The sequence below is a fragment of the Danio rerio genome, chromosome 3 (genome assembly GCF_049306965.1).
Source record: "Danio rerio strain Tuebingen ecotype United States chromosome 3, GRCz12tu, whole genome shotgun sequence".
Classification (NCBI taxonomy): Eukaryota; Metazoa; Chordata; class Actinopteri; order Cypriniformes; family Danionidae; genus Danio; species Danio rerio.
This window is the reverse complement of record NC_133178.1, coordinates 1,542,801-1,564,605: the sequence shown is the minus strand read 5'-3', so window position 1 is coordinate 1,564,605 and position 21,805 is coordinate 1,542,801. Positions and strand designations below refer to the sequence as shown.

At 39.7% G+C, this 21,805-nt stretch overlaps 2 protein-coding genes across 3 annotated transcripts in view; one reads left to right on the top strand and one right to left on the bottom strand.

Annotated features, from left to right (window-relative positions):
* Window positions 1-6,297: 6,297 nt before the first annotated feature.
* On the bottom strand, window positions 6,298-9,810 carry zgc:172090. The gene is made up of 3 exons (NM_001128253.1): window positions 9,766-9,810; window positions 9,283-9,345; window positions 6,298-9,201 (listed from the first exon to the last, which is right to left on the bottom strand). Exons 2-3 carry the CDS (start codon window positions 9,325-9,327, stop codon window positions 7,975-7,977), a joined length of 1,272 nt encoding a protein of 423 aa, NP_001121725.1. The 5' UTR covers window positions 9,328-9,345; window positions 9,766-9,810; the 3' UTR covers window positions 6,298-7,974.
* A 2,038-nt stretch (window positions 9,811-11,848) lies between these two features.
* LOC108179126 (GTPase IMAP family member 8) overlaps window positions 11,849-21,805 on the top strand; it is a 49,837-nt gene continuing 39,880 nt past the window's right edge. Inside the window, exons 1-3 of one of the 2 annotated variants that reach the window (XR_658470.4) lie at window positions 11,882-11,998; window positions 14,232-14,350; window positions 15,073-20,042. The gene's annotated coding sequence lies outside the window, so the exon portion shown is untranslated. Of the gene's footprint in view, window positions 11,999-14,231; window positions 14,351-15,072; window positions 20,043-21,805 lie in introns of those variants that run through there. The other variant, XM_017354872.4, reaches the window with a different exon arrangement.

The window sequence follows — 21,805 nt, the reverse complement described above, 5'->3', positions numbered from 1 at the left end:
CTAAGAAGATCTAAAGTACTGAGTACGGTCCACATAAATGTGCAGGGCGCGAACTGGAAAAAGTAAGGAAAGGGCTGGGTCTGCCTCCTCCGGGGGCAGCGCTTGCAGGGTTACTACCTGATCTCTAAAGGGAGTGGTAGGAACTTTGGGCACATAACCCGGGCGGGGTCTCAGGATAACGTGAGAATAATCCGGCCCGAATTCCAGGCACGAGTCACTGACCGAAAATGCCTCCAGGTCCCCGACCCGCTTAATGGAGGCCAACGCGACCAGCAGAGCTGTCTTCAGGGACAGAAATCTTAAGGATACTGAATTGAGTGGCTCGAAGGGATCAAATCGTAGGCTCGTGAGAACGAGGGCGAGATCCCAAGAGGGCGTGAGAGGGGGGCGAGTTGGATTAATTCGCCTAGCGCCTCTGAGGAACCGGATGATGAGGTTATGTTTTCCCACGGTGCCGCCAGCCACCGCGTCATGGTGAGCGGAGATGGCGGCAACGTAAACCTTGAGAGTGGAGGTAGATAGCCTGCTATCCAGCTTCTCTTGAAGGAAAGAGAGCACAACACTGATCTGGCAAGATCGAGGGTCTTCTCTGCGAGAGACACACCATTCAGTGAATAGACTCCACTTCAGGGCTTAGGCGCGCCTCGTGGAGGGGGCTCTAGCCTGAGTGATGGTATCGACCACAGCGGGCGGCAGGTTACCTGAGTCTTCCTCGCGTCTATAGACCACACGTGGAGGTTCCAGAGATCGGGGCGAGGGTGCCAGACGGTGCCTTGTCCCTGAGAAAGTAGGTCCTCTCTCAAAGGGATCTGCCATGGGAGGGCCATCGCGAGGAGGGAGAGCTCTGATATCCAGGTCCGGTTGGGCCAGAGGGGCGCAACTAACAGAACCTGTTTCTCGTCCTCCCTGACCTTGCACAGTAACTGCGCGATTAGGGTCACTGGGGGAAACGCATACTTGCATATGCCCCGAGGCCAGCTGTGGGCCAGTGCATCCGTGCCGAGAGAACCTTTGGTCAGGGAATAAAACAACTGGCAATGAGCGTTCTCGGGGGAAGCAAACAGATCGATCTGGGCCTCCCCGAATCGCGCCCATATCAGCTGGACAGACTCGGGGTGGAGTCTCCATTCTCCAGAGTGAATCTGCTGCCGTGAGAGCGCATCGGCTGCACGGTTGAGCATACCTGGGATGTGAATGGCGCGCAGCGACTTCAGCCGCAGGTGACTCCAGAGGAGCAGATGGTGGGCGAGCTGAGACATGCGGCGAGAGCTCACCGCCTTGAACTCCTGGGTGAATTCACCGACGGTGTCGCCAAACAGGCCAGCCTGGGATTTGGGCGAGAAATCGCTGGTCAAGAAAGCGAACTTTGTCAACATCGCGCATATCTGCCAGGTTTAGCCAGTGGTGGCGTTCCTGGACCACAAGTGTGGACATCGTCTTCCCCAGTGCGCATGCGGTGGACTTAGTGGCCATTGCGGACAAAGATTGACCGCAATGGCGCGCTCCACCTGCGGGATCGCCTCATACCCCCTGGCAGCTCCACCATCCAGGGTGGTGAGGGCGGAGGCGGACACAATGCGGGCAGAGAAAGGTGCCCTCCAGGACTACGTGAGCCTACTGTGCACTTCCGGGAAGAAGGGGACGAAAGGCTTCAAAGGCTTCGCCTTTTGGTCCTCTACGTAACACCCATCTAGTCGGTCCGGCTGCGGGGCTGGGGGATGAACCATCTCCAACCCGACGGCCGAAGCAGCCCGAGAAAGCACGGCCAACATGTCCGCTTCAGGATCCGTTTTGATGGCGCTCGCTTGCCCAGAGGGGGCGAGCGGGTCCGGATCATCGTCGGACAATGAAAGCCCACCCTCCGATGCCGCGGAGGACATCTGATCTCCGGTGTCAGCGAGAGTGAGAGCTACCATCTGATTAGACGGATCACTTCCAGTACCCGAAGCTTGGATGGAGCGCTTGGAGGAGCGAGAGGTCCGCGAGCCCTTAGACGGTGGATTATCTCCCGCTGAGACCCTCAGATCTGCCCGAGCGCCCGCTGCAGAGCAGGAGGCGACTGGGGTGGCTCGCTCTATTACGAAAGCTAGCCGTGATCTCAACTGCGCGACGGTCATGGCATCGCAGTGACGACATGAACCACCCCCGAACACCACATTAACATGCTGGACCCCCAAACATGTAATGCAGTGATCGTGCCCATCATCCGGAGCCAGGAAACCCCCGCAACCAGAAACGCACAGTCGGAGTGCCATCCTGAAAAGGACGTGCTGCACGACTGTTTTGCTCTTTTAGGATGCTTTGCACAATACGCACCGCTCTTGGAGGACCGGACCTAAAGGGACGCCAGGCAAGGGAGAAACCCAGCTCGACCGTCTGCCGCTGCGTGGACTCGCTCTGGACCGGGAGACACTCGTTCGCTCGAAGTGGCTGTAGATCAGCAAGAGGAACCCTCATGAACTCGATCAGAAAAGTCTCTGAAGCGAAAAGGATAGCGTCTGCTGGCGCCAGGTGTGCTTATATGCTCAGTTAATTGGCGATGCAGCACACCTGCGCAGGCTTACGCTGCCAATTCATTGCTTTCTTTGGCCCGTTCAATACTCTTTCAGACAAGTAGCTTCTGAACCGAATTTCCCATACGTGGATTTAAAACATCAAATCCACTTATAGTGCTGAAGTTCCCCCTGAAGGGGAACTGAAGTCCACAAACAGAATCCTTGCATAGTTCCCTGGTTTGTATAGATGTTGAAGGGTATAATGCAGCCCCATGTTGAATGCATCATCCACAGACCAGTTTTCTCTATAGGCAAACTGCAGGAGGTCAAGCAAGAGTCCAGTGATGTCCTTTAGATATGCTAGCACCAGTCTTTCAGGGCGTACTTACACTATGTACAGTTGCAATGAACCGGGCCGAAGCACGACTGCGTCCCTCCTCTCTCCCACTACGGCCCGCACTCACACTGCGTTTTAAGCATCCATACCCAAACCCGTTTACATCATTATAGTGCGTCATTATAGTACGACATACTCAAAATAAACAGTAAGAGCTGCGCTAAGCACAATGGAGTCCATTGCTTTGTTAATTTTGTGGGTGATTGTTTTTTTTTTTTTTTTTAGTCGTTTGCTCCTCAGTGGTGCCCAGCCCTCTCACAGCATAACGATGAGCCGGTTTATTGTCTTTGTGACTTGGAAATTTTCACGAAATCGTGCTGCTCGTTTCAGGAGGTTTGCGAAGTGGCAGCTGAAATGCAACAAAGACTTTGCAGCTTTGGAGAGTGACTACAGTTCCTGTACATCTATAATGTGAGAAAAAATAAAAAGTAATAAGAACAAAAGGAAGTTGTGTTATTAAATGTCCAACACAGTATGTTTTTTGATGATAACTGTAGCGTAGTATGGCTAATGATGGTGTAACGTCTTAGACTATTAGGGATATGTTGAAATTAAAGTTCGATAACTACATAAAAAACTGAGTTTTGCATATTTTACAATCAAGTGTCCAATACGTAACGTCACTTGTTTTTAACTGCTTCTGTTACATACAGGTTATTTAATTATAAATTTGTTATTTAATAAAAACTGTGACACTTCGATCTTCATTTTGATTCATTTGTTTAGCATTTACTTTGTAACAATATGTTGTTGCAGTTTTTAGTGGAAATGCAAAAGAAATCAAGTTTTAAATCAGTGTTTACTTTTGGTATTAACAACTTAACATTGATATAGCAGATATAACAGCTGTATTTTAGGTATTTAATATTAAGTACATTAGTATTTTGTGTGCATTGTCAAAGTGGTTCGTTTGTTTAATTACACTTCAAAGAGCTGTACGTGATTGTATATGCAAAAACTATAAACAATTATCAATATTTTTTCCATTCTGCTGCAGGACTATATGGATTCGTCAGAGATCTGATGTGTGGTGGCAGCATGTTCTCACCAGTTAGACAGATTGTGAGAGGAAGTATAATTTCAGAATAGGAAGGGCTGCATCCGTACAGTTGTGCAACAGCCTGCAGCCACACATTCAAAGACAAACCACTACATTCAGGTAACCAGTGCCTGTGGCAATGTGCATATGGAGATTGGCCACAAATGTTGAGAACAATCTCCTATTTATTTAAGATAGGTCAGTTAACTGCAGTGAGCATTACAAACTTTGTTGTCTGCAATTGTGAAAAAATGTGAATTCACTTTTTATCAGAACACCATCTGAACAGGAATTTGAAGCATAATTCAGGGTTTCAGAGACAAGTGGGGGTTACCACAATGTGGAGGAGCTATTGATGGCACTCATACTGGCATTTTAGCTCCACCTGTCAGCCCTGCAGACTACTATAATCGGAAAGGTTTCTATTCTGTTATTCTGCAAGGTGTGGTTGATCATAGGCTTATGTTCTGGGACATTAATGTGGGATGGCCAGGCAAGGTATAAGATGCAAGGGTTTTTGCTAATTCATCCTTGTTTGATAGGGGTCAGAGTAACTACCTATTCCCTCCTAACATAGAGAGGTTTGGGGAAGTAGATGTGCCTGTAATGCTTTTAGGGGATGCTGCATATCCGTTGCTGCTCTGGTTGATAAACCCATACCCAGAAAACCAACAGACAACCCCTGCACAGACTACCTTCAACAACTGCTTTAGCAAGACACAGATGACTGTGGAAACGGCATTTGGCCTCCTGAAAGGAAGATGGAGATGCTTGATGAAGCAGTTTGATTGTCACATAGACAACATTAACACTATTATCACTATTATCAGTGCCTGTTGTGTGCGTCACAATTTTTGTCAATTGTATAGTGACGACTGTGATGAGATTGCTACTGATGACGAAAATGTGAACAATGAATGGAATTCTTGTCATTCAGCCACCAGGTCAAATGCCACTAGAGATGCATTGTGCTCATATTTCTCACATCTGTGAGGACAGATTTAGTGGAACAATGGTTTTGATGGTGCACTTTGTATAATGTTGCAGTTATTTACCCTGTTAGTATTGGTCTACTTTTTTTTGTGATGGTTGTCAATAAAGTTATATTGCTTAGTTTCAGAACTGCTCACACTATTTAATAACATTCAAAACATAAGATAATATCCAAAATGTATATTTATAAAATAAGACGCACTTTCTGCAGAACTAACAGTACTTTACAGTAGATGACCGTGTGCAGTAATGAAACATAAAAAACAAAACAAAATGAAAGCAAATCAAATATAGTTAATAAAGTTAATAAAGTTAATAAAGTTTATGTTGCATACATAGGTACAACAATAAAGTGTAGTTTTTGGTGAAATACATTTTGTTTGAATAACTATTACAATATGTTTATTTTAAAAAAATAATATATATATAAAGTAAAACAACTTTTATGCAAAGAAAAAAACAACACAAAAATGTCCCAGTATTTGGGCTTTAGTCACATGGTCAAGAAAGAGACACTATAGGTGGTAAACTTTGCTCTCTCTCTTTGTTCTATCTCTTGCTTTCCTGCTCTCCTCCTCTGGAGTCTATCTTCTCTGACTCTACTGCAATCAGGCTAACTTCTGGGCCTGCTCTCTTTGTCTCTCTGTTCCTCCCTGTCTCCCTCTCTTTTTTAGGTAACTTCATTTTTACATTTAAGCTGGGTATAATTGTAATCATATGTTTATATCATTTCATATTTGATCACTTTATACAGTTATTTTGTAAATAATTCAGTTGTAACCATTGAGTATTATTGTCATTAAAGCATCTCATACTCAAGTATTTGTGAATTACTTTTGATTTAACATCAACATTTATTGTTCATTATTGAAATACAATACAATCACATAATATCAACAATTTTAGCTTTTAATACTGCCCTTATTTCTGTTTTTGGTATGAGATTGCAGAAGAATGGTTTGACTAGAATTGCACAGTTTTTTACCCTCATGCTGATAACCGTTTAGTCACTCTGCAGAAGTACAGTTGGAACCGCTGTGGGTAAAACCCATTCTTACAAATTAAATCTGAAATTAAACTTGTTTATAACTTTATTTAAACAATTGTACTCAATTGTAAAAAACAATAAATAAACTGAAAAAATCTTAAATTAGGACTCATAAATCTTGTACAATAAAACTGACTAATTATGCACATTTGATCAATATTTCAGAAACTGCATTTGATTTTCACCAGTATTAAATTCAATTTATTGGATATGGATAGTGCCTTAAAAACCCTTTAAAACCTTGAATCTGGTGTCCATGAAAGTTCCCTGTTCATAGCTAGAATGATGCTTCTACTGTACAGACTGACACAAACACACATGCACATCTATTGTATTGTCATTTATTTTTCACAACTGTATTTATGATCATCCCTAATTTACAGTCTAACAATAAAAATCATGCTAATTCTTTCAGCTATTATTAAATCTGTCATGAGATCTTGTTTAGCTTTGGCTCACACACAGGCTCTTCATGATTCTGTTACATTTCCCTTAAACCCTAGACATAACAATATGTAATTTGGTCTCTCCATCTCTAATTTAATTTATATATTTAATTTATTATGAGCAGACACAATAAAAAATATTGTGAAGTTATAGGGATTAGAATAGTATATAAAATGAGACAGACAGACAGGATGAATGGAAAACTTTAGCTGTAAATGTGACATGTAGGAATAAGAATTTACATTACACCATTATAAAATACACCAACATATAGTTTTACACACATTACATTTAAGATCATGTCAGGTTCGCATCAATGATGTTATTTAATCTCAGAAAAATGAACATTGGTAAGAATCACAAATATAACAGAGACCTGATCATCAACTCAGAGACTCCAGATGGATTTGCCAAATAATCTGAGCTAAATAAAACATGTTAACTAATTTTTTGTGAGCTGTACTGCTCATTTGAGGATTTGAGCATTATTTATGACCCATATAAAATCTAAATGAGATTAAAGAATTAATACAGAAACAGAAGCACAATTAACATGTCGAGCATTAAAAGAGTGTCCTTTCATCATGACCTGTATTAGAGGTCTGCATTCCCGTGTCTGTACCATGAGAGCTGCACACCTGACCTGTTTTCTTGCAGTGCGGGAATAAATTCCCGAATAAAACACTGTAGCGGTCAGGAACTTTGGTGTAATTTGAATGGGAGCAGGCGGCCTGGGCAGCCTACCTATAGCACTTCCCAGAGAAAGAGCGTGCGCTCCCTAGGTAGAGAGCATGTGCACATACCCGCTGAAGTGCTGTGTGTGAGAGAGAGAGAATGAGAGAGAGCACTACTGCTTTGCATTTTTGCACTGTCTTGTTTGTGCCCAGCAACACTGCACTGCTTTGGCAATATGAATGTACAGTTATTTGTCATGCCAATAAAGCACCAATATGTGAAATGTGACTGTAAGAGCTCGCCGTGGTGCTGTGTGTGTGTGTTTGAATGAGAAATAGAGCATGTGCATCCACCATGGTGCTGCTTGACTCTGTAACATTAGCTGGGTGTTTTTGGGAGGCATATTTAATTGCTTTACATTCTGCTCTGGCCCAATATGTACCTGCTTCATTTATAGAAATAATGCTGATGTGATATTTGAAACACAATCAGTAGTTGGCAAATATACCGGTTAGATATGTTTGCAAATCTGACTGAAATATCACCGCACGTCACTGTTTAAGGTGGCACTCATGTCTCATCACAAAAGGGCAAACAACACTGACATTTAGCCTACAATCGTTGCACAACCTACACTTGTATCTGTTATCTCTCTCTCTATCTCTCTCTCTCTCTCTTTTGGCAGTACTCAATTTAAATGAGAGATTTTGAAAACCAGATCTTAGTTTAGCAGAAACAGTCGGGCCAGGTAGAAAATGGACTGGGTTGGCAGAGGGTGAACTAAACTGAATATACGGCAGGAGCGGTCAGGTGTGGAATAAAACCTGGCAGGAATGGGGTTAAAATTTCAGTCCCATGCAGATCTCTAATCTGTAACTCATCACCAGCCTCTCTGCAATGCTGTCCAGGCTCCAGCAGCTCCAGCTAAACCATTGATAAACGTAACCAAAAGTAAATTTCTTCCAACAAACTGACCAATGGCAGCTCCAACAGCTAAACCACACACAACACCTGACGTCTTCAGCAGAAAGTATCTGAACACACTGGGACGCTCATGAGGAGAAGAGGAGAAGAACGAACTCTTCCACATCAGTCTACAGAGAAACCCACAGCCCACTCCAGCAGTGGCTGCTGATCCTCCGGTGATGAAGCCACACATGAACATCCACAGTGAAGAGTCTTTCTTACTCATTAACACTAACCCTGATACTACAGAGAAAGCTGCAATCACACAGAGGCGCTTCAGGGTTATCTGTTTAAAGAGCTTCTTCCTCTCTTTCTTCTGTTCCTCCTCATATTCTCTCCTGACTCGTATCTCTGTCTCTCGTCTGACTCTCTCTAATGTAATCTGATGTTCTCTCTCTTTCTTCTTCTCCTCTTCTTGCCACTGTTTCGCCTCCTCATATTCTCTCCTGGCTCGTATCTCTGTCTCTCGTCTGACTCTCTCTAATGTAATCTGACGTTCTCTCTCTTTCTTCTCTTTCTCTCTTCTCTCCTCCTCTTTTCTCCTCTTCTCCTCGTCCTCCATCATCTCCAGTGTGTAGAAGGAGTGTGTGTTCTCAGACACCAGTCTCTCTACTTTCTCCATCAGTTCAGTCACCTGTCGTCTGTTTGCTGGAGCTTTAATGTTAAACTCATGATATCTGCGTCCGCATCGATTAATGAAATCAGATAATTGGGTGTTTCCCCTGATCAGTTCTGCTAGTGTCCTCATGTGTGGTTTATCTGCGTGAGTGAAGAGCACCAGAGTAAATCTGAGAGCTTCTGCACCAAACTTCTGCTCAAACCAGTGGATGAACTCCTGCTCCTGCTCAGTGAAGGTGCTTAAAGGCAGAAAGAGCAGAATAACATGAGCTCCTGATACACATAACTGAAGAGCTCTCTTCAGCTCAGAGTCTGAGTCAAAGTCAGCGTGTGTGGAGTATCTGAAGTCTGGAGTATCGACTACCATCACACTGCGGTTATTGACAGATGCAGTGTGTGTTTGACTGACTCTCGTCACTGATGAAGAGCTTATTCTGGACTCAAACACCGAACTATTGAACATGATGTTTCCTGTGGAGCTTTTCCCACATCCACTTTTGCCGATCAGCAGCAGCACTGTGTTCTGAAACATGAGAAATACACATAAAACTAACAGTACAATTTATTTCTGTGATAAATACTGGAGAAAAAGAGAGACACTCACCTGCTCCATGAACTGAGGATCATTCGTCTCTTTACTCAACGACATTTTCACCGACAAAACAGTCTGAATCAACAACAATGGCAAATGTAATTAGCATAAAAATCACAAAAACAAATATTATTGACATCATGAACACAGAACAGGTGATCACAACTGAAGGAGATCATACACTGATTCACACAACACTAGGGCTAGTTAGTTAACATACTTTACATGTAAACTAACTTTAATGTTAATAAAGGTCACAACCGTGAAGCTCACAGTTAACTTATTAATAGTTCTGGTAGCACTTTACAATAACAGTACATGAATAATGATGTATTAATATGTAGTAAAGGAGGTTACACTTTACAATAACAGTACAAGTATAGTTCTTATTAAACCTAAAACAGCTCATTTACTGATGTTACTGCAGTATTAAAAGATAATGATCAGCTTCTAGCACAATGAGTTTGTTAAATATATTAATGTAAGTGTACTCACAGAGATGAACTCAGAACAGTCGAGGTTAGATGTCTTCAGTCTTCAGTGAGCTTCAACAAATGCCGGAGAACTGAAACACTTTCACTTTTAACAACAGCGTTACTGACTGATGTGATGCTGTTTGTGTCCTGCAGGAGGCGCTGTGACTCCATCAGCTGCACCGGCAAGGAATGCCATTTTCTCTGAAACATAAGCATGTTCACCTAAACATCGGTGGATAAATGTGACCTTCATGAATATGTAAGCATTATTATTGTGTGCTATTAGATCAGTTTACCTGATTTCATATTTTGACTGATTTTTTAAGATTTGCTCACCTTGCCTACACTTGTCTGATGACTATTCATGCATAACTGTGGCATTTAACACTAATGGCAAGTTGTATTATGTTTGGTATCAACACAGATTGCCTGGATTTTATGCTTTTAAATTAAACTTGGCTAAATAACAGATGCAGTGCAGCAGCCCTGAATGAAGCAGCTCCTCCAAACCTTGATTTTCTGAGTTCACCTAGATGTGTCGACATCAGGCTCAAACACAATCTAGGTAATCAGACATTATATCTGATTTCATCACTCTCTTTTTGACTGTTTCTCCTTTTTCTGTGTGTCTCCTATTCAGAAACATGTTGAATCCAGTCTGCACTGCTGTTGTTCTTCTTCTCCTGGTTAAAGCTTGCTTGCTCATAATGTTACCATAACATCTTCTATACCCTCATGCTCCTCTTCATTGGGTCTGTTGCTAAAAAAAAATATTTGAGTAAATGATGGTGGATTTGCTTAAATTATAAAAACACATTTATATTAAGCACAATAATATTAAATTCATTATTTATCACTCAAAAAATTTGTAGTTTTCACATGATTCATTCAAGTGTTTTTGCTAAAAATATCAAGTCTTAAAAATTACTTAAACATAATACATGCAGTAGTGTTACCACTAGTTTTTTTAGGTAAAAACCACATAAGATTTTTATTTTTTTTTTCAGTGTATTCATGATTAATTCATGTAGCACTGCAATACAGCAATATGCTTTTTCATCAACTCGAGTCGAATCCGTCTGCTGAACTCATTCTTCGTTTTCTCTCCCCATTACATGCCAGATTGGAAATACATTTATTTTTAATAGGAAGGAAACATTGGGAAGATCAATATTCTATAATCAGTTATTTTCCTCCTGGTGTTAAATGTTAGTGATATCTTAATATTATTCCTTCATGTTTACAATGTTAGTCGCCCTCTTCCCAACCCTGGTGAGCCTGTAAATCATCATTTTCCATAACTAACACATCACTCGAGCGTGCACCAGCAATGAGTTCACTACATGACAACAACCAAATGCTTTTAAGGGTTTGTTATTGGACAACTACAGTCTCACAAATTCCCAAACAAACAATTTACTTTTAGTGCCATCTCTATCTTGTACATGTCAAACTTATTAAAAGGCTACGAATAATTTACTGCAGCAATCATCTTTTTTGTCAAATAATTTGTTTATAAAGGCTAGATTGTTTGCATAGATTTATTTTTGATTTACATTTTCCTACAGAGCAGTGAATAATCAACTATCAACTCAAATAAGTCTTACAGACGTCTATTATTCATTCATCGTTGATCATGCCATCCTATAAAGTTTTTTAACAAAATAAAATAATTCTTAAATAATATTAAGCCGCTTATACTGAAATTTTAAAGAAACATTGATTATCTTGCTCTTTCTTTGACATTTCTACTGAAAGTGCAGCTCACTTATTGTTGGAAATGTCCTTTTGTTCAGTCTTTTTGGGTTATTATGAACGCATGTTATTGTATAAACATGGTGCAGTTTATTGGAAGGTTTTATATTCATAAATATGAATAAATTGAACCCATTTGTAGTATATGTAAACAAGAACTGGAACAGTATTAACACACCATTCAACATCTACTGTAGAAGCCTAAAGATTGAAATTCAATCAACAAACACATATGTTGTAGCGGTGTCTGTATTTTTTCAAAAGCAGTGTTGCCACTTATGTGCTCGCTGCTCCAAGGTTTTGTGTTTAATAGGCATATTCATTAATAATTACTTTCTTTTTTTAAGCTAGTTTTTAACTCCACCCTCGCTGTGGCTCCGTTTCCGCCTTCAGAATAAGACGTTTAGTCTGAAATTGAAAGCAGAAATCTCACACTGCTGGAAGCTTACCAAGAGCATCTGAACACAACCTGTATTCCCAAGATCTTGCTAATAAAGGTAAGAGGAATAACTGCATTATCATAAGGTGGGAAATGATAGATTTATTTCACATTATACATTATTCGTTTCACGTTCAACTTCGGGTTGAAAAAAAAATAAAATAATATATATATATATATATATATATATATATATATATATATATATATATATATATTCATCAGTTATTGGAGTTTTTTCAAGACACGTAACTATGGTTATCTACATAAAAATGAAGCAAATAAATTATAAACCATCAGTTTTGTACAACTGCCGATTAAATTCATCTGAAATGTGTTTGTTAGCTCTATCACAGCAATTCTTTTGAAAACAGGACAAAGAGACAGTAAATAAACAACTTTTAATAAGGCTTTTAATTCTGTAATGGTTTGTTTCATGTAAATAGAAGGCTACTTTCAATGTTGTATTGTCAAAAGTGCCAGAAGTATAAATGTTACTACTTACCCCACCTGCAGGGCAAGCTGTAACAGTCAGGAGATTAGTTGTAACACATGCTTAAAGGCAGATTTCACACAGTTAATTTAACTCTGAATAGTAGCTATATTTCCTCAGTACTTACTGTAACTCAGCTTTTTCTATTCTATACAGCACAGCATGTGTATTTATTTAGCTTTTGGATAAAAACATTTGGATTTATTTGCATTATTATCAATTATCATACGATGCATTTTTTTTTCATTATTAGCAGCAGAATTTCTGTTTTCTGTTAAAAAAGATTTTCTATTAAAAACTGTTTTTCATATAAAAATGTTCCCAAAATTACTCAAAATTTATATTGTTAGTTTAATTGGTTTCCATCAGCGCGTGGCTTAATTGTAAGACCCTGTTACAGCTAACCCAGCAGTGTTGTGTTTTCCTCAAAACAGGCTAGCAGTCACTGTGTGTTTTACATCTTTTAAAATGTTTCATCTTTTAGCGTAGAAGATGGTGACAACAACAATATAAGATGTCACTAACATACTTTCACAGATTTATTTTTAAATAAAAAAGATTGACTACGATAAAAAAAATACTGCAGAAAGGTTTCTCATGTGTTTCTCATTAAAATTTTGCCAAACTTTTTCAATAATTGGCAAGAAGACATCTGCCGACACTGTGCTGAAAACCTCTGAAGAATGCCATGGTTAACCCTGAGCAAATACCTTAAACTTTGTGCTACATTTTACCCCAGGTTACTTCGCGCTGCCCTACAGAAATATCTAACATCATGTTCATTTAGTTTCTGCATGTATAACGTTTTAGCCTCTGCTACTATAAAAGGCATCAAACCAATGACATAATTTTTAAAAGGAAAACGAAAGGTGGCTGAGGATCAACGCTTACCCATGTAGCCCAAACAAATGTGTGTAAATGGACTCAAAAATAAAGGAATTAAATGAAAGCAACACTTAAAATCAGTAACACTTTTAATCTATTAGGAGAAAACCCTTCTCTACTGTAGTGAGCATTTTGTGTACTGGAAAGGCTTTTTTCTCCACAGTGAATAAAGAGTGTAAAGTGCTGTTATTTACTCTTCTCTTCTATTCTGTCACTCAAGTACCAAGTGTGAATTCTGCCTGACAGCATCTGGTCTTCTGTTGAGATGTACCTCTCTTTACCTTTAACAGTGGCTGGAGTGAAGAGAGGAGGAGTACAATTATGCAGACTGACACTTCTTGTGCATCAGACACCATACGACACCATATAATAATTAACACATAGCCTAAATAAATAAATAACGGTAGGCCTATAGTTTTTTATTTAATTGTAGGACTGTGCCACAAAAGGAGGCTGAAAGCATGTTTCATTACACAATTAAAACTGCAGAATCCTTTACCACTTATGTCAAAAATGAACAGCATCATTTCATTATTTGCTTTGGGGTCTCTTATACCCGAAACTAACGTATTGCATTGCTAACTTGTTTTTAGCTTAATTTAGTGCATTGCATTCTGGGTTTACTGTATCTGCTTGCCTGTATGCTGCATTATATATATATAAAAAAAAAAATATATATATATATATATATATATATATATATATATATATATATATATATATATATATATATATATATATATATATTACCAAACTACCAAATGTGGTCTTTCCATCAGTGTTATAATGTGTGATCAAAGTGCAGTGAGAGCGATTGGAGGGTACACTGACGTCACACACTGATCAATCTGCAGTTCTGCTTCGAGTGTGCAAAACCCCTCAATAATATCTGTTATTTTCCTGTATTGACTAGGGTAAAACTGCAGGAACGGAGACCATTTGCTCAGACAGTGCCACCTGCTGTTGGGTTTGAGGAAACTGCAGGTCCAGAAAGCCAACTGCACGCTCAGACCAAGTAGCAACATCAGACACGTGAGTAAGGTTATTGATTATTAAAGTGATTCCTGAAAATTACAGTTTATTACAAAAAATTAAGTTTGATTTGAATAGTGTCAAAAGAGTTTATGATATTTACAGCTTACTTTTATTTTATGTATTATTTAAGCATTCAGGGACAGTTTTCTAGCAATGTTTTCTGGCAAAATAAAAAACGTTAAAGTAAAAATGTTAAAATAAAATGTATAATATGGAAAATATTGTTTGAAAGATATTTTAGTACTGTGTAGGTCTATAGTACATATTACTGTATTGTCTATCTGAAAGAACTACCAAAGACAATAACAGCAACACAAAAACAGTTTAACACTTGTTAATAAGTTCTGTCATTACAAATAGCATCTTTTAATATGAAAATATCAATTCATCTGCATATAATTTCTAATATGAGCTCTCGTAGGTTAAAGCAAAAATAATTTGCTTGTGACTTGTGTATTTTTCCCAGACTGATATTACAATTAAAAAAGGGGGGTCTCTGCCAACACTAATACAGTGCACCAAAGTCAGCAGATATTTCCACTGTTTTTTTTTTTTTTTTCACCATTTTCCCTGTGTTGTTTGCAGCTCGATGACTTGTAGGATCTCATAAAAAAGTACTCAAAAATAAATTTTGTTGTGAGAAAATTACTCAAAGTACTATAATTTATTTTACGTGAAAAAAGAAATAATATTTATTCCCTCAACTCAAAACAAAACAGTGTGAAAAAATGCCTACTGATACCTAGCTGAACTCCTGTCGGACAACATCTCCAGACTACTTCGCACCATCTGACTAGCAGGTAAAAATTCACAAAATTCACACTATAGCCACCTAGACTCTTGTTCACCCCACTTAAACATCAGTAACGCATATCTGGCGAATCCTATAGAGACTGTGTCTGTTCCTCGTATTATTAGATTAAGAAATAAACGTACTGTGTGCTCCAGGAAAAATCTAGTAAGAATCAAACCAGAAAAACCAGTAGAAAGTGAAAATACAAATTTCGTAAAACTTGGTCTCCTAAACATCAGGTCACTTGCACCTAAAGCACTTATCATTAATGAAATAATAACAGAAAACAATCTTAATGCACTCTGTCTCACTGAAACCTGGCTGAAACAAAATGACTATATTAGCTTAAATGAAGCAACTCCTCCAGGATTCTTATATAAACATGAGGCTCGTCAAACTGGTCGTGGTGGTGGAGTTGCATCAATCTTTAGTGATTTCCTTAATATTAAACAGAGAAACGGACTTATGTTTAGCTCCTTTGAAGTATTATCGCTTAATGTTCAGCTTCCAGATACTATACAAAAACCTATGTTATCTCTCGCTTTAATCACCATATATAGACCCCCAGGACCCTATGTCAAATTTCTAAAAGAATTTTCTGATTTTATTTCTGACTTACTAGTCAAAACTGATAAAATGCTAATTGTAGGTGACTTTAACATCCACATAGATGACGCTAATGATACATTAGGGCTCGCGTTTATGGATTTAATACACTCACTTGGGATAAAGCAAAACGTTGTGGGTCCAACCCATCGCTTAAAGCATACATTAGATCTAATTCTGTCTTATGGAATCGAGGTTATTGACGTAGACATTATACCACAAAGTGATGATATTACAGATCACTACCTCTTACTATATAAGCTATGTTTACCTGAAATCAGCAAACCCGCTCCAATACTCCGCCCTAGTAGAACTATTGTTCCGTCAACTAAAGATGAATTTATAAATAACTTACCTGATCTCTCTCTATTTCGTAATGCACCCGCAAACTCAAATGATCTTGATGTAGTAACCAGCAGTATGGATGCCATCTTTACTAGCACACTAAATACTGTGGCACCCATAAAATTAAAAAAGGCTAGAGAGATTAAAACTATACCATGGTATAATAGTCATACTCGTGCGCTCAAAACAGCAACCCGCGCCCTGGAACGTAAATGGAAAAAAACTAATTTAGAGGTCTTTAGAATTGCGTACAAAGACAGTATGTCCAGCTATAGGAGGGCTCTAAAATCTGCCAGGACCGAGCACCTGCGCAAACTGATAGAAAATAATCATAACAATCCTAGATTTTTATTTAACACCATCTCTAAATTAGCAAATAATCGGTCATCCTTGGAACAAACTACTCCACCGCAAATTAGTAGTGATGACTTCATGAATTTTTTCAGTAATAAAATAGAAGGCTTTAGACAGAAAATAGGAGATGCCAAACTTTCTGCACCGGCTTATACTCCAAATCCTGTAAATATTTCATTAAATCATAATAATAACCTACACTGCTTCAAAATCATAGAACATGAAGAGTTAGTGAAAATTATAAATAGCTCTAAACCAGCTACGTGTATGCTGGACTCAATTCCAACAAAATTACTGAAAGAGCTGCTACCTGCTATAGGAGAACCTCTTCTTAACATTATCAACTCTTCTTTATCTATAGGCCATGTTCCAAACTCTTACAAGCTAGCTGTTATTAAGCCTATTATTAAGAAACCGCAACTAGACACCAACAACTTAGCTAACTATAGGACTATTTCAAATCTTCCATTTATGTCTAAAATACTAGAAAAAGTTGTTTCCACTCAATTATGCTCTTTTCTGCAGACGAACAATATTTTTGAAGTGTTTCAGTCAGGTTTCAGGGCTCACCACAGTACAGAAACCGCCTTAGTGAAAATAACCAACGATTTACTCTTAGCTGCTGACCGAGGGTGCGTCTCGCTATTAGTTTTACTCGATCTTAGTGCGGCATTTGATACCATTGACCACAATATCCTCATAAATCGCTTAAAGTCTACAGGTGTCCAGGGACAGGCTCTACAATGGTTTAAGTCATACTTAACTGACCGCTACCAGTTTGTAAATCTTAATGGACAGCCTTCACAAATCTGCCCAGTAAAGTATGGGGTGCCTCAAGGATCAGTTTTAGGCCCTTTACTGTTTACAATTTACATGCTACCTATGGGAGACATTATTAGAAGACATGGGATCAGCTTTCACTGCTATGCAGATGATACTCAATTATATATTTCCACTAAACCTGACGAGACGTCTGAACTTTCTAAACTAACTGAGTGTATCAAAGACATCAAAGACTGGATGACCAACAATTTTCTTCTCTTAAACTCAGACAAAACAGAATTATTACTTATTGGGCCTAAATCTTGCACACAGCAGATCTCGCAACTCAATTTACAATTAGAGGGATACAAAGTTAGCTTTAGCTCTACTATAAAAGATCTGGGTGTCATATTAGACAGCAATCTAACTTTTAAAAACCATATATCCCATGTCACAAAAACTGCCTTCTTTCATCTGAGAAATATCGCTAAATTACGAAATATGCTATCCATCTCAGGTGCAGAAAAGCTAGTCCATGCTTTTATGACTTCGAGACTGGATTACTGTAATGCTCTATTTGCTGGCTGCCCAGCATCCTCTATTAACAAACTTCAATTAGTGCAAAATGCAGCAGCCAGAGTTCTGACCAGGTCTAGAAAATATGATCATATAACCCCAATTTTATCCTCCTTACACTGGCTGCCTGTTAAATTTCGTATTGAATTTAAAATATTACTTCTCACCTATAAAGCTCTAAATAATCTAGCTCCTGTTTATCTAACCAACCTTCTGTCTCGCTACGAACCAACTCGCTCCTTAAGATCTCAAAATTCAGGGCTTCTGGTAGTACCTAGAATAGCAAAATCAAGTAAAGGAGGTCGAGCCTTCTCTTTCATGGCTCCTACACTCTGGAATAGCCTTCCTGGTAATGTCCGAGGCTCAGACACACTCTCCCAGTTCAAAACTAGATTAAAGACCTATCTGTTTAGTAAAGCATACTCTCAATGCATCACCTAGCGGGTTCCACACTGGCTTCTACATCTTGCTTATATACACTATGAACAGCAGCTACGCTAATTATTCTCTTTATTCTCTATTTTCACCTGGGGATACTCATCCCGAGGTCCTCAGATTAGGCGGAGTCACTGATTGGATCCAAGACCAGCGACGTGATGATCCCAAGGATTCCATATCCGGGACCAGGCCATATCCTGAGCTGCTGCTGCGCTGATGGTCGTGGGGAGTGGAGAACATGAGTCTGATTCCAGCGACGCTCCAGAGACAGACAGTCTTCATTGAGGCCATCTTCCAGCATAAACCACGGCGAATGAAGTTCTGCACAAGACTTTTGGCCAGCGGAGAAATTAAAATGGTCGTGCCCAACTGAGTCTGGTTCTCTCAAGGTTTTTTTTCTTCACTCCCATCAGGTGAAGTTTTTTTTCCCTCTCCGCTGTCGCCACTGCCTCGCATGGTTCAGGATTGGTAGAGCTACGCATCGATGAATTTGCTCTTCAGTGTTTGAACTCTCAGTAATGATTAAATCACACTGAACAGAGCTAAACTGAACTGAACTGAACTTAAACACTAAAACCTGAACCACACTGTTCCAATTACTATGACCATTTATGTGAAGCTGCTTTGACACAATCTACATTGTAAAAGCGCTATACAAATAAAGCTGAATTGAATTGAAAAATTGATAAAAACAATATTTACAAATTCATTCATTTTCAGCTTATACCGCCTCGGGATTCATTTTAAAAATGACTCATTTGAATGATTTTGAGTTGACTCTTCTTTGAGAGCCAGTAACTGATGTTTTTGTTGACTTACAGCTGTATTACACACTGATGAAAGGTCATTTTCAAACATCCATAATAGGGGCTCTGTAAAGAACAAATAGGGAAGGTTTTTTAGTACAAAACCATCACTGGATTGTTAAAGTCATTGAAGTAGTTTAATTTTTTTTTTTTAAACAACAGCAGACAGAGTTTCGCTGGTTCATGTCCTGGGGACTGTTTCATAAAAGCCGTGTAGAAAAGTGAGAATTAAAGTCAAAAACTTGACTTCAATGAGCCAAACTAAACGTCTACACTTAAACTGGTTCCATAACAGCAAGTTGAAGATCATTTGATGAATTGAACTAATCTGAGTTCAGTTTAAATAATCTACATTAATGCTCGTGCACATTACTGACGTGAAACCCTGAAGGTCGGGCATAGATGCATCAATTATGTTGTTTGCTACCATGGCCACTACGATGAAAGAGCTCTGAAATGAGACGCAGCTGTTCACAGCGAGTGAGCTGCGTCTGTTTTTAGAGTTCAAACATCTAATAATTTCAACAAAACAATCAAAAACTACAACTTGTAACAGCAAGAGAGAAGGCTAAGGGGAAAATTGCAGATCGTCTCAAAAGTCTACATATGTGACAATATGTTTTAACCTATAGTAATATCCAGAAAAAAAAAATGTAGGTTTGCTTAAATTTAATTGTGATATTTTTTGATTTATCAATATTTTTGGTGACTAAAATATTATTTTTTAAAATATATTTGTGTTTTCAATGTTTTTGTCACACCTGTTGTAGTGCCCTCATGTGGATGCTTGAGGCCACTAACATTGTTTTGTTTTCGCTTGTATCTCAGCACACGTGATCACTTATCGTTTTCAGCTGTTCCTTGTTTGTTTAATCGAGTCCTGTCTTTATAAGCACTGTTCTGTTGTGTTGTGTTTTAGTTGCCTTTGTATTCCTGCTTGTTTCTTGTCTGCACTGTGTTTTTGGATTATCGTTGTTTAGTTTAATAAATTTATTTTGCTGCACATGGATCTTTTCTTGTTTTTGTGAAACTCTCTCGTGACAGTTTTGTTTAAATTCACTAAAATACACTGCCTATATTCAATGAGAAATGGAGGAAACTGGTTATTTCTAAAATGGGCTGTACTCACTTATTATGAGTGCTGTATGTGCATTAATACAACATTGATTGACTGAATAGAGCACATCACAGTACAGAGAGCACTCTTATAAAGATGATCAATGATATCAGCCTGAATACAGATTCAGGTTATCTAATAGTGCTGGTATTGATCTCAGTGCTGCATTTGACACTGTTGATCACAGCATACTTCTGGATAAACTGGAAAACTGGGATGGGCTGTCTGGCATGGTCCTTAAATAGTTTAGATTTCCTTGAAGGGAGAGGTTACTATGTCAGTGTAGGTGACAATAGGTCGAGGTGGACATGTGGAGTCCCACAAGGCTCGATTCTGGCACTTCTCCTGTTCAACCTTCATATGCTCCCTCTGAGCCAAATATAGAAAAAGAACGTTCGAGGTTACAGAAGTAACCCTTCATTCCCCGAGGAGGGGAGCTTCAGTGCTATACAGTGGATTTGATCTTTGGGAAAATCCACGTATGGGAGGATTCGGTTCAGAAGCCGCTTGTCTGAAAGAGTATTGAACTGGCCAATAAATTAAATGAATTGGCAGTGTAAGCTTGAACAAACGCCATCCTTTTAAGCTGAAGAGACTTTCAAACAGCTAAGGGACAGTCATTATGGTGACGGAGTATAGCACTTCCATTCCCCTCCTCTGGGAACAAAGGGTTACTTCTGTAACCTGGAACGTTCCCCTTCGGTTGCGGAACTTCAGTGCTATACAGTGGATTTCATCTTTGGGAAAAATTCATGTATGGGAGAAGTATGGAAAGCGCCATAATGACTGCACCTTACCAACGCCCCCGATGAGGAGATAGTCAAGCAAGCGTGACACACCCACATCATGGGAGGCGCGGTCCTCCAACGTGTCCCTGGCCCTAATTTATCCTACTTCAACAGAAGTCTTACGGATTTAGATATATTTTTTGGGAAGTCGTGAGCATCTAGATAATTCTAGGAAAATACGACAGTACGTTGGGAAGCGTGCAATCCCGATAGGGAGGACGCTGCGGAGGCCTTCCGGGGGATAGATGGTAGAATTTACATATGGACTAGCCCTCAAAAGGGGGAGTAAGCATAGCAAAAGAGTGGTTAGCGGAGAGGGAAGACACGGGTCCGCCCAGGGGGGGACTTAACCGTGGCGGAATAAGCATATGGGATCGCCTAGTGGGGATCACGCATAGCAGGCACCTTTACCCAAAACGCGGGCTGACCAGCGGGCAGACCTACAAAGTAGTGGGCCAGCAAGTGACTCCTCCGCTGAGTCAGTGCTGGGGGCCACGGAGGAATCTGCAGGGCTCACCTGACGGGGAACTTTACTGACAGATAAAAAGGCGCACGTACCTCCGTGTTAGGGAAAATGGCGCAGCTAGCGTGTTTCAACACCCTACCGAGTTGTTTCCTCAATCACCAAGGGTTACCTAATACCCTTGAGGAAACCGGCTCCACTCTCAGATTGTAAAACCTTGCAAATGTGTTGGTGTCGCCCAGCCCGCAGCTCTACAGATGTCTGTTAGAGAGGCGCCGCGTGCACACGCTCAAGAGGATGCAACGCTCCGAGTGGAGGGACACAATTGACCTCGACTCGAATAAGCGAGTGAAATGGTATCCACAATCCAGTGGGATAATCTTTGTTTCGATACGGCACTTCCC

Excerpts from the sequence above, each read along its gene's own strand:
- zgc:172090 (NM_001128253.1), bottom strand. The coding sequence starts at position 9,327 with ATGTCGTTGAGTAAAGAGACGAATGATCCTCAGTTCATGGAGCAG. Across the intron at positions 9,202-9,282 it reads ATCCTCAGTTCATGGAGCAG|AACACAGTGCTGCTGCTGAT; the intron begins GTGAGTGTCTCT and ends CTCATGTTTCAG.